This window comes from Malurus melanocephalus, unplaced genomic scaffold, assembly GCF_030028575.1.
Source record: "Malurus melanocephalus ecotype Western Australia unplaced genomic scaffold, MMel_1.1 scaffold_37, whole genome shotgun sequence".
In the NCBI taxonomy this organism is placed as follows: Eukaryota; Metazoa; Chordata; class Aves; order Passeriformes; family Maluridae; genus Malurus; species Malurus melanocephalus.
In genome coordinates this window covers 1064228-1077316 of record NW_026623269.1, presented here as the reverse complement: position 1 = coordinate 1077316, position 13089 = coordinate 1064228, and the positions used below count along the sequence as shown (strand labels likewise).

At 38.5% G+C, this 13089-nt stretch overlaps 1 protein-coding gene across 3 annotated transcripts in view; it reads right to left on the bottom strand.

The window, feature by feature from the left end:
- Positions 1–244: 244 nt before the first annotated feature.
- The window catches only part of NR5A2 (nuclear receptor subfamily 5 group A member 2), an 82415-nt gene continuing 69570 nt past the window's right edge, over positions 245–13089 (bottom strand). For all 3 annotated transcript variants that reach the window (XM_057364246.1, XM_057364247.1, XM_057364249.1), the window contains one exon: positions 245–1422. In XM_057364246.1, the coding sequence (XP_057220229.1) occupies positions 1175–1422 (248 nt within the window). In that variant the 3' untranslated portion in view covers positions 245–1174. The remainder of the gene's footprint in view (positions 1423–13089) is intronic.

Below are 13089 nucleotides of genomic sequence, written 5' to 3'. Positions count from 1 at the left end.
TTGTTCTGCAGCAGACTTTGGCCTATATAGACACAGCAGTATCACTCTTCTTTCTTTGCGTAAAATGTGTGTATTACCTAACTTTTAAAACAAAAAGTTTCATTAGGTATTGGATTGAGTAGAAATTTAGTTTCCAAATTACTGGCAGTTTTAAAGATAATTTCTTAATAAGCTCCATGGCATCATCAGGTCATACAATTCACTTGTCACTTCTTTTATCACAAAATGCTTTTTTTAAAAAAAAAAATTTAGTCTTTTAACATCCATATTTGGTGTCCTAATTTTCCACTTTCTTTTCAAAGATATGTTGGGATGGCTAAAATATCTCCATTTCCTYTACTTGGAAAAAAAATCATATAGTGGAGCCATATTRCTTAAGTGTGTAGCTGATTTGGCTAATTTACTTTGGAATATTTCCTTTGCTACTTAACAGCTGTCTGATAAGAGCAGTAGAAGAGGGATACTGCCTGGTAGAACAACATGAACACGTGACAAAACAAACTTCAGAACACGGTTAAGAATGCCAAGCTAACTGGATAACAGACTCTTCCTAGTAGCGGTTTGCAGGCCCCAGAGGCCGACAGGCAGAGCCAGCCTCTGAGGGTTTGGTGGCCACACCACATAGCACGTGGCCTAGGCCAGCTCTCTCTTACAGCTTGTTGAGTGGATGCCACATCATTTATCACAGAAGAAGTAAATGTTGGGTCCTTGTAAGGATGACAGAAGATGCTATAGGTGCAGTTTTGCATCTGTTGTAACTGTTTTACAAGTCCTTCCATGCAGTGAAGGAATTTAGTGCACTCAAATTCCCCACTATCTTAGCTCAATAATACGGATCAGTTTTTTTTCACCTTGGTTTCTTCATATTGGCAATCAGCAGAGTTAAATATACAAGGATCATTTTGTCCTTTTTCATGTTGACATTGTTRGTAGAATCCACTTGGTAAGTTCACCTCAACTCCAGGATAAAGTCCTATATAGATTCCTTTGGGGATGTGTAGCATATGATTCACAGTTTGCAATACAAATACCCTGATACATCACTTATTTACTATTAGTATTTGATTATTATACCATTTTGCAAAGTCTTAAAACCACATTTTAATTAGTGTTGCTTGGAGCAGTTCAGAATATGTTTTTTTTCCTTGAAAGCAGAAGCTGTAATGGGTATAATTTATGCTCTCTTTGCATGCAGCATCTCAATGAGAAGGTTATTACACGGCACATCCCCATTCAGGTGTTTGTAATAGAGGTATTCTTCGGCCTGCATACTGATGGCCCGGATTTCTGGTAGTCGCAGGAGAAGCTGCCCAAATTTGTCTGTTTGCTGTGGGTAATTACACATTGTGTAGTCCAGCAGAGCAGCATTCACTTGTTCCTGAACCCCTTCCACAAGCTGGAAGTTCTCGAGATTTTTGACATCTGAATGATAATAAAAAAAAAAAAGGTAACAATTCAGTTGCATTTTAATTCCTGCTTATGAAGGCAGTGTTTCACTAAATGGATGTATTTTTTTTTTTTGCCTCCTGACAAAAGCATACTTTACAAGCTGCTGAATATTCAGTGAACCCTTTTGCCAACTTTCCTGGGAAAATCATCACAAAAGAGCTTTAGTGGAGTGTCTTGTTGAAATTCTGCATATACCTCAAATCAATTAGACACCAATGGAGTCTGAGCAAGGTCAGCTCTTTTCATAGCTAACAAAAAGAAAGGTTGAGGATTCCTAAAGTAGAAGACCATAATATATTGCTAGCAAATGAGTCCCAAGAGGAAGCSCTATCTTTAACCTACTATGTTACACAATTCATATAATTCTGTATTAATTTTTCTGACCCAAGGTGAAATCTGTGTCCAGGGTATGATGTAGTTAATTCTAATAAAAAGTGACAGCGTTCTTGTTTCTGTTTGACATTTTCTAAATGATTCTGAAAGCCTTTGACTTGTCTAGCCTATGTTAATGAACCATCTGGTACACTCCAGTGACTGCCAAAATAATATTCCCTACAAGAAACTCTCTAAAATATATATTTCACTGACTAATGATCTTTATAAAATGAAATTATTGTCCTTTGGGTGGAATACTAGATAAGAATGGTGCCCTTTAACCTGCATATGGTTTCTGAAATCCAACACTGATTTTTTTTTTTTTCTGGTATTGGACAACGGGGCATTTACATCAGCACGGCAGGTACAGTTTGTTCACTCTGCCTCTGTTTGATTATTTTCTGTTCCTATACAGCCAGTTCTGGAAATGCTGGTCAGAGATAAATGCCAGTATATTATCTCCTCATTGTTTGCTCCCCTGTGTAAAAACCACTCCGATGGAATTGTCTTTTGACATGTCTGGTGCATGCAGAAGTTATTCTAAAGCTTGCAAATTAGAGTGCTGCTCTAATGCAGGAAGAGGGAACTGATCAAAGTGCACTTGCTGGGAGAGCTTGTTTTGGTTGGTGTTTGATTATCTWTACCATCAGTAGAGTACTCTAACACTTTCTTGTAAGGCTAATGGTGCTACTGGGCATAGCTAATGCTGCTAAATCACTTTGGATATAGACAAATCTGTTCATTTCTGGATGTACTTGGAGCATAGAAGATGGAGAATCTGGCAGAATTTGGTTCATTGTAAATGCCAGCCTTTGATKGTAGGGGAAATGAGTGTTTTCCTTTGCAAAACAGGAACACACGTTGTTCACCCGATCCATCGGGAGCCTGGCAGGCTCTGTAAATTGGGTCTCACTGCAYTTTTTCCTAGAAGTGCTTTAAACAGAGCAAATACTGGTTCCTGCACATAATTTTGTGCTGGAACATGTTTAAGTTGAGGGAAATGGTTGGAGGAGGCAACCATTGTCTTCTCAAAAAGAGGATAGGAGAGATGCCAAGGATCCCGGTGGCAGCTGGTGGCAGCACGCACAGGCTCCAGAGCCTGAGCTGTAGGCTGTGAGCAGGAGCCCCTGTGGATGTGCTGGCTGCCAGCTGCACATCGGGCTCCCTCTTGCATGAGCTGGGGCGACTGTTTCCTGCTGGGGTTGTTACTGCCTGCCTCTTTCCTGTCCCAGTTTCACTGGAAATGAAGCAACTGACTCTCCTGGATTTGTGCTGCTTGTTTGGGAACTGGGGACACAACATCCACCTGAATTTTGCTAGCTGACTTAAGGAACTCGCCAGTAATTCTTAAATTATGATGGCTGTYCAACAAGAATCATCTGAACTTTACATTATCCCGAGTGGAGAGGAATGGAAACTTCAAAGCTGCTATGCCTGGTCCCTTAGCTATTCAAACTCATTTATCCAAAGTCTTTTTGCCAGTGTCTCCGGAGATCTTTGGATAATCATGTTTTCATGTTTTACACTGGACATTTTCTCACACAAAAACATAGCTGTTTATTGCTTTATGTACCTACAGAAAACTCCCAGGATATTTTGTAGCTTGTGCAACCTGGTTTAAAAATTGGGTGTTCTAAGCATATTTTTATAAAGTTAAGAAAGAAACAGTATCAACTATCACAATTAATTTAAGTAGGTTGTTTCAGATGCAAAATATAATCATGAATGAATTGCTAGAAAATAAAAACTCCCACAGAAAACAGGGACTATGCTGGAGATTAAACTGTTAAACAGCAAGGTAAAATGTATGATGATTTCAGAATCAGTATTTTACACTTTTTTTCCTCTGTAAAAATAACTTTAAAAGTTAGAAAGTTTTAGAAACTGTTCGCTGGTTCAACCTGCTTTAAATTCAAAGGACATTTTTCTGTTGCCGTCTGTCTGTTTTGAGCCATACTGCCTATGAAATTGTGCTGGCTTCTTGGAAAACCAGGTTCATTAGTATTTTTGCCCCCTGTTTAAATGCTATTGCATGGATAATATATTTATTGAAAAATCACAAGATAAATTTTTGCAGAGATKAAGAAGAAGCAAAATCTGAGGATTGCAAACTTTTAATGTTTTTCTACAAAAGTTAATATATGTTTTAGAGTGAAGTTAATGTATGTTTTAGAGATACCTTCTGTTTTTTAGCTGTATTGATACCATACYCCAAGTCAAGAGGAGGCTTTATATTTGATGTGTTACCCCCAAACAGGATCAGTGACTTCTGGCAGTGCAGTGCAAGGTGTTCTTATATACCCGTCAGCTGCGTGGCCTCAAGGAGCTCCATGGGGTTTCAGAACTACCAGGTAAGCTCTGTGCTGTTTTCTTTTCTTATCTCAGCGGACAGTTCCTTCAATACTCACATGTGGCAATGCAAGCACTGAAGGCAAGATGTAAAAGCAAGTCCAATTGATACTAAAAATAAACAAAAGGTGGTTCTGTGCCCTCTATGCCCCATTCAGCCTGGGGAAATAATTTTAATATCTTTCCTCTAAACAAATTCTTGCTATTTGTGGTAAGGCTCAGTGCTTCTAAACAAGATGTTATTGGTGAACCAGTGGAAAATTTGCACATTTTTCCTGACTTTCTATACTGAATCAGACACAGTCCAAATAATTACAGCTTAGGACATCACTRCACAATTCATCTGTTTGTAGATCTCTCCAGGACTGCAATTATAATAGTGAGTTTTAGAGGCAACCTGATTTGGAGTGAGTCTCCATGAAGTGACCAAGATCTCTGGCTATGACTTTTGATAAGTGCTCTTATCTCACATACATTAACTGTTGCAATAAAGCAAACAAAACAGTCTGAAATGAGAGAAGTCAAAGGATGTGTGCTGAGAGCACTGTGTAAAGCTCCATTATCACCTCTCAGGTTCTCCTATGATATTTTGAATATGTCAAAAATAGGTTTGTTGAAACCATAGTTGCAATAAAAGTTATGTTGTTCTTTTTGAGTGAGATCAGGAACTCTAGCTCTGCTAAGGATAAATAATAACAAAGGAAAATATGTAAATATTAAGTTATTTCCAGTAACTTCAAGTTATGCAGGTAGAACAAGAAATGATACACAGTTTTTACTGGAGGTATTTAGTGTTACCTAGTAGTGATACAAATGAGATTAAATAGCTTTGCGGTTTAACTAGCTGGTTTTCCTGTGGTTTGAGTTTGGTTTTGTGCTTGGTATTTATTATGTAATTCTGGCTAAACAGATGTGATTTAATTTTACGAATRTTTCCTTTGACTGCTAATGAGTTAACTTGGTGAGACATCAAGCAATGCTGGTGTAACTGCTGAAGCAGTTGTGKACGAGCATGAAATCTGCTACTGACGCGTACAGCACAACATCCTTTATGCTTTCACAGAATTCCTCATTCCTATTATTTTTTTAAACTGGAGTGTCTCTTTTCAATCTTTACATCTGTTAGTAACAATTTAAAATACACRTGTTTAAGCTTAATGCAAGAAATCATTTTGTGAAGTTTAGATGCTTGTAAATTAAATGAGTAGGAGTAGGTCTCCCCCTCCCACCCACACACCCTTTAAATCCTAGCAGCTAGAAAAAGTGTTTTGTGTTGCTACAGTAAGTATCAGTCTCTTAGCTCTTCTACTTTATTCACTCAGGGACTAATTACCAACTTTTTACATGAAACAGCCTTACTGTGAGCTCACAGTGGGGCGCGCATCTTTTTCTATCCTTATTGAAAAGTAAACCCTTAGGTCTTCTGGAATATATTATATGTTTTACAAGAAATAGCAATTGCTTTTCTGTCAAACAAAGAATTTTTGTTCTCTATAGCTTACTTTTGACGATTAAGACAAAAACAGTATTATAGTGTGTCAGGATCTGCTCTGCAGTCACAATAAAGATCTGCCAGTATTCCCAGATAACCCCCCATTTTGATTATTTTCTACATCTGCTATAAAGCTGTGCATTAAGCTGAAACTGCATRCAACATTCAGCCCAAGGAGAACACTTTTGCATATTTTTCCCCAAAATGGGTCTGGTCTTTAGAGGGGAAAAATATTTAGGTTTCAGAGAGAGATTTTCTCTCTCACATATTCTGAACATGAAATACTGAAAATTTAGGGGTGTACTAATCTACAGAGAGTTTCCTTTGGTCTGGGAATTTTGAAAAGAAAAATGAAACAGAATGAGAGATTTAAATTTGRAAAACAGTAACTCCTTAGGAGCACTAAATATCTCCCAGAGAAAGCYGGTTAAACTTTACTGCTCACGTCTTTTATTTGATACTGTTTCTACATGAAACAATGAAGAGGTGTGAACCCAGATCAGCTGCCTCTCTGCTTTTTGCACCATTGCAAGGACGAAATAAGATTTTGGGTCTGTCCATGGGGAAGAGGATTTCTCACTTTCTCAAGGCTGGAAGCAGTCTCACAGATACTCCAGGCACTAGGGCTTGTTAGCAACCCAGGCCTGAGCTTCCTCACCCTGAGGGGGCTGATGAATMCCATAATTTAAGGGTTTCACTGAAACCCAACCCTCTAATGCTTAGCAGCTCTTTGGAATGACTGATCAGCTCGTAGGTAAACTGTGATATCTCCCAAACTCTGCTGAGGGTGGTTTTGGCCCTCAGACTCGCCCCCAAGAGGTTTGCCTGTTCTTTCCAGCCATGCTGCATGGCCTGAGAAGCAGCATTGCCTTGCCCTAGAAACATTCTGTTTTACCAGGGAAAGCAAAGACGTGCCTCCTCACATGGGTTCTCATCAGGGGCTTAAGTGTGAGGCCAATTCCCATTTGAGCTTGAAGATGGAATATGTTAATTCTGATGAAGGTTTTTACCCCAGAGTAGTTCAAAGAAGGGGAATTAACTAGAACTGAGGTGATGTTACTCAAGCTTCCTCTGTTTAAAGAGATTTTTTCTATTATTTTCCTACTTTCTGTTACTTCTGCAAAATSTGTGGGTTGCAGGACTTAAAACACAGGTGAATTTTTTTGAAGGCAAGTGTCGTAATGGTTGATAAAGTACCAGTCTCTGAAAAATACCCACAATTCTCCTTCACTGAAACTAAGGGCAACAGCAGCAGTTCCATATAGCACATCTGTCATGAAGGCAGATGCATRCCATTCTATAGCTAAGCCTTCTTGACAGACAAAATGCTATAATGAAGAAAGATTTATGGTAAAGATAAGCTCCTTACTGCAAAATTCCCCTCAATTTTATTACAGCAGGGCTGTGCTGAATATTATTCACTTAGAAATCATGGAAAACAATTCTTGATAGATGTTTGTTAATCAGTGATAAGCTGCATATATTTACCACCTTTCAAACCTTGAAAAACCTTAACACTATAACAACAGAAACTACTTTCCTTAAGACTCCCAAGTCCAAACTGAATCTGTAAAAACCTTTTCTGTCTTTAGGATTCTTTTTTGGCAGTGTCTAAGCTGTCTGTAACAGTGCAACAGTCGATCTCTAACTATTTATTAGGGTCATAAAGCAATTTTCATTTTCAGTTGAAGTAAAATCTGATAATGGCCACAGTGTTTTGAAAATCTTATTTAAATTCTTCTGTAGCAAAGCTTTTCATTCATGCCTAAGTATTGGGCAAAACTGTATATATTTTAAAGTGAGAGTACGATTCTTATGAGGAACAAGCTGTAATTCTTAGTCTGAATCCTGTTTCATTCCCTCAGTTTTCAATCTTGATGGACCTTTGGTTTCCTTCAGAACAACTCAACTAAAACATTTTGATACTGTTTTACAGTGGTAGGCTTCTTTCTAATGCTATTTAAAATATTGGAGCCTATTTTTCTCTTCTAAAAAGATTGTAAAATGGGTGGATTCTTACTGAAAAGTTCCTGATGTCTGTTAAGAACCATACTTATTGATCTTGTGAATAATTTTATAATTGCTTTTTCTGCTGTTAGCTCTGCAATGGGAAGAGAGRCTTGGGGAAATAAGGTGGATTCCTCACCTCATGGAAGTAGGTTAYGATATTTCACTTGTTTCTTTTCTTTCAGTTCCCAGTAAAGACAAAGGGCAAAGCTTAATTTGATTTCTTGAATCTTTATGACCGGTGTAATTACTGAGTCATTACTCAGGAAAATAAAACAGCTTTGACTTTCAGCAGCTCAGGCTGAATTTACTCTCTTGAAAGTTAAACAAACAAACAAAATCTCCACTCGCCTCTTGTCCCAACACCCCAGGAACCAACATCCTTATTACTTGCAAATGAGGCATATGTGATATGGTGATCATTGAAACACAATAAAACAAGATCCTGCCAGGCGTCTGACGGAAGAGCTGCTCACAAAGTCCACAGCAGCTACACCCTTAAACACAAAGTCCAGCATTTCTCATTGAAACTCAGAAGGGAAAACTACATCCASATACATCCACACAGCCAGGGCTGTGCAGAGCATGTTGGGATGAAACTGTGGCCCAGTCCAGAAGATGCTGGGACAGTCCACAGACCAGTGATTCCACTGCTGGCACTTCATCTTGGCCATGTTTCAACTCCTCTACGCCGTCACTTTCCTTCATTTTCAAAAGCTCTCTCCATGCCTGCAGTTCTGCCCCTGCTGCAGTCCCAGCCTGCTCCTGCCTTGTGTGTCGGCAATGAAATGTGTTGCTTGTCTCTTGCTCATCTGGGACTGAGGGCAGCCCATCTATTGCCCAAAGGTTTATTCTGTAGGTATTTTAATCCATGCTTAAGCACTCATTGATAGGATTATGTTCCATGTATAGGAGTAACTGCTGCTTTCTTTGAAGACATGACAGAGRAACAGGAATCTGGAGAGCAGTTGCTCTGCTGTGTCTTTGAGGAAATTCCCCAAACAACTGGAGTCTCTCACCATGCCAGTGGGTGGTTTTTGCTGTTGCTGGCTACAGGCTGTTCTCAGTGAAAGCGTGCTCCACTCTTGAGGTTGAAACTTTGCTGGTGCACTGAAAAAAATGACTCTAGGTGATAAAGCCCAAATTTACTGCCTGCCTTTGTAGGCTGGTGGAAAGGGAACCTGCCTGGGCTGATGTGGCTTCCTGGTTCCTGCTTCCAGGCTTGTTTGGGTATTTGACCTAGTGACTGCTCAATCCTAGAACAAATGTCTCAATCTAAGTCTCTCTTTTTCAGGAGAAAGTGATAAGCTGTCCTCAACTGTTGAGGCATGATCATATTTTTTAAGCCAACACATGTTGGTAAACCAGGGCAGAAGTGATTTAGTGAGGGTCTTGCAGATAAACTGAGAAAGAAAGTGAGTCAAAACTCATGGGTTTTTTTTCAGAATTCCTCACCTCATCCCAGGGTCACATTGTATGCTTGGGCTAGAAATGTTYGTCTTTGAATATTCAGTTATAATAAGCATAGATAACAGAACTGTGCTAATTAGCATGCTATCAGCAGGTTTTTATATTTATATATATCCTTACATGAAGGCAAATMTACAGCCATTGCACTAATATCACAGTATCACATTTCATAAAAGCAAAAATCAGGCTTGTGATAAGCTAAAAAAAATAAGAATGAATAGTAAATTTATTGAACCARAGGGTTTCCCCAGATAATTTCTGCAACATCATTTTAATCTTCAATAACATACAGTACTGTTGATGTTTTAAGGGAATTGTCTGTCAATGCCTACAATTTGTAGGGTGTGAGCAGTTTAAGATGTTATAAATATTTATGAACTTCCTGGGAATGGTGATTGGGACATCATACAAAGTCCTTGAAGTTACGAACTGAGGCCGAAAGGGTGTTATATGCCAATYGCAATAATAGTGTGGTATAATGTTAAGAGGAGCAAGAAACAATCTGTTATTTAGCTGAGAATAAGCTGAATATTTAGAAAATAAGGAATGAAATTTTTGAGAAATCTGCTTTTACCTAGAAAAATTTTGCTGTGCTTTTGCCTAGACATTTGTGACTTTTCTGAATGTTTGCATTTATTGYTCTCATGAGAAGCTTGCACATTATCTATCCTTTCCCTTTCTATCCRTCTCCTGCTACTCAAGTACTGTTTAAAGTAGGAATGATGGAACAGATTAATCTCTGAGGTATTTCTACTGCTGCCACTAGAACTAGACCAAGGGGTGATATAGTCCGAAAAGAAGAAATATAAATATTTTCTGGAAAAATATATTATATAAATTTCTACTGAGGTTAAAACACAGAAATGTAGCTGCCACTGAAACCCTTTTGAGTAGCAGGTTCTATCCTTTTATAAAGCCCATCTGTCTCTGCAGAGTATAAAAAATGCATGATCATAAAAAGCAGTACTCCTTAGGGGAAAAATCTCTCTGTACTAATCTTGTAGTCACTTCACAAAACAGTTTTTAATCCCAAATTTGCATTTGATTTTCAGTCAGGAACTTTTGTGGTTTTTGCAAAGTTTTCTTATTCCATTAGAATAAGATATGAGGTACAGTTTGTTCAGGTGGCAAGTCCAGACTATGAATAAACCAACGTTATCATATGAAAGAGAATTAAACAGGCAGATCCAAGTGGGGATATATTAAGCCAAATTTAAGCTCCAGTAGTTGAATTTAGCCTGTACTAGATGTCTGGTTTGCCTCAGGATATATTCAGCTTTCCAGCTAATCGACTGAGGAAAACTGCCTCAGGTATGATAAAATTTACAAGAGAGCTCAGTCGAATAGCTCTTGTTATAAATACTAGCTTAAAGGCATTCTTCTGGTCTTTGGGATCAGAACTATATTTGCATTTAATTATTATATTGCAAACTTTTTTGAACTTGGTTAAAAATATTAGACCAGCCAGTTAGGTTTATATCATTATAGTGCCTTCCAGTTAATGGTAGAACTTCATACCATTTTTTTATTACTTGGTGAATTTTATTTGGCTTTATTCTTTTGTTTAGATCCAAAGTCTCACAGGAGCAAAAATTATTATAATATATTCTCCCTGGGAGAAGGAGAGATAGTTAAGTAAAGGTGTTTTAGTGATGTGCTAATCTAAGAGGTACAGCATTCTACTGTGATTTTCTGTCAANAGTGATGTGCTAATCTAAGAGGTACAGCATTCTACTGTGATTTTCTGTCAATGTAATTGACAAATAATTCAGAGTTTTAAGCCTTTTGCACTATTGCCATGTGGCAGAAAAAAGAAACTCTTTATTCTCTTGTACTCTGAGTATTGTCTTCATGGACAATTAACACACCTAAGGTAAGTAATTTTCTGCTGCAGTATTTCAAAGCATATTGTTTCTTACATTGCATATTGATCTGAGTGGATGTTGCAAATTTCACTTTTTACTGTCCCAGATGTCAGAGCTTAGTTGTGGAAATGGTTTGGCAAGTGGGATGACAGAAGCCCCAAACAGGCATATCTGTAAATACACTGCAAGTGCCAGTGCCGCCTTGTCGGAAATAGTGAACCAGCATCCATTGTATGTGTCAAAAGAGCCTTTGGACTATTTTTCCAAGGACTTGGGTGTGTTCTTCATTCTTTTTGCTTCAACTTTTAAACATACAGCTATGAAAGCTAAAGAAGAGCCCACCTGAAAGTCCCTCTGGCGACATGATTACTCCTTAATCAAACACATAGGGTAGAGAAGTGTGGAATAGAGCAAATACTGTTACACCTGCATTTCAAACAGGCAGCTCTAAGAAAGTTTTATTTTTCAGCTACCTCTGATTTCTTGACAGGCAGCCCTGGTTAGAAAGGACTGGATACTGTCAGTAAGGTACTGCCTTAGCACATTTTTAACATTTCAATTGCTCAATAAGGAACAGCAGCAAGTTAACTCCAGATTTGTGATCACTGATCAGCTCAGACTGAAAGGTTTTGGTCAAATATGGAGGAGATGTTCCCAGAGACAACACAGTCACAGGCTTAGCAGGAGGAGCATGAATTATGGGGCTCCAGATCCCCACTAGCCAAGAAATAGTGCTTTCCTGTAGCCCTGCAGCCACAGCAGACAGTGGGATATGTGTTTGGTAGGATACAGTTCATGCATGAACACATGTGCATCCTCATGCTGTAGTTTCACGGAAATCCACAGGCTTTCAAATCTAAGGTATTGAGCATCAACTGCTGCATTTACAGCTGTAAATCACCACAGTCTCAAAATGCCAAAGTAACCACTAACACCTGCAGAAGAGCTGCCCACCTGCCCTGCGGGACTCCTGCCCGATTGCTGGGGAAMTGACCTGAAACGCTAAATGGTCCGGGCTTGTTCAAGGCAGTGTGCTCACATGCTTACTGTTCTTGCCTTTCTTCATTTACATTCACTAATTGGAAGTTAATTTGTTCCCAGAGGCAAATAAATATATTTAAACCAAAAATTATACTGTTCCTTCCAAACCTTGTGTTGAAAAGCAACTCATTGCTGCTCCTTATGCACAGTCCTAGGAACACCTGTGAGTGTGTGGTAACACTGTACTGCCTCRTACAATTCTATCCCATTTGTGTGTTTCACACAGAGATTATTGGTGTTTTCACCTTTGCTTGCTTTGACTGGTGAGATAGACTAGTTCAACAAAGATTACAACAATTCTTACCACATCTGTCCAGCCAAGCCTCGTAAACTCACAGTTAAGCGCAGCTCGGCAATTAATTTTGGTATTAATTTCCTCTGTCAACCTTAGATTTAAAAAAAACCACAGATCACAGTACAGAAAGTACAAATCAAGCCTGACACTTGGGAAAAAAATCACATACTGGAAAACTTGACATAGAATCCAGTGGTGTCAAAAATCCTAGATATTTGTTGTTTCAAATTCAGACATTCTTCATTTAGACCAAAATTACAGACATCTGTAGTGTACCTTACTGCTGGAGACTATTTAAGAGCTAGGTGCTCTCACAGCACGGTACTCTTTATGTGCACAGTAATGAAAGTTCACTATTGATTTTTCTGTAGCTGCTTGTAACTATTATAGTTGATACATCAATAGAAAAGGAAAGCACAATGTTTCACAGGAGGCAGAAAATCAGAGAATACATGATGCCGTGACAGTAAATCATGGCATAATCTCAGGAATTGATAGATGGTTACTGCTCACTTGAAACCCATGGCTTTCTCTGAAAAGACTAACCTATAATCATCCAATATGTTCTAACAGACTGACTGCCCATAATAGTGGGAAAGGACACAAYACAATGTTTCATCTCTAGAGTAATGGTTTCCACAAACCAGGTTGTTGTGGTGGAATTCGTTTTGTGTGTTACTGCAAAGGAGGGAAAAAGAGTGGTGAGAATGCCATTTAGACTAATAGTTACAGGTTGTAGGAAAAAA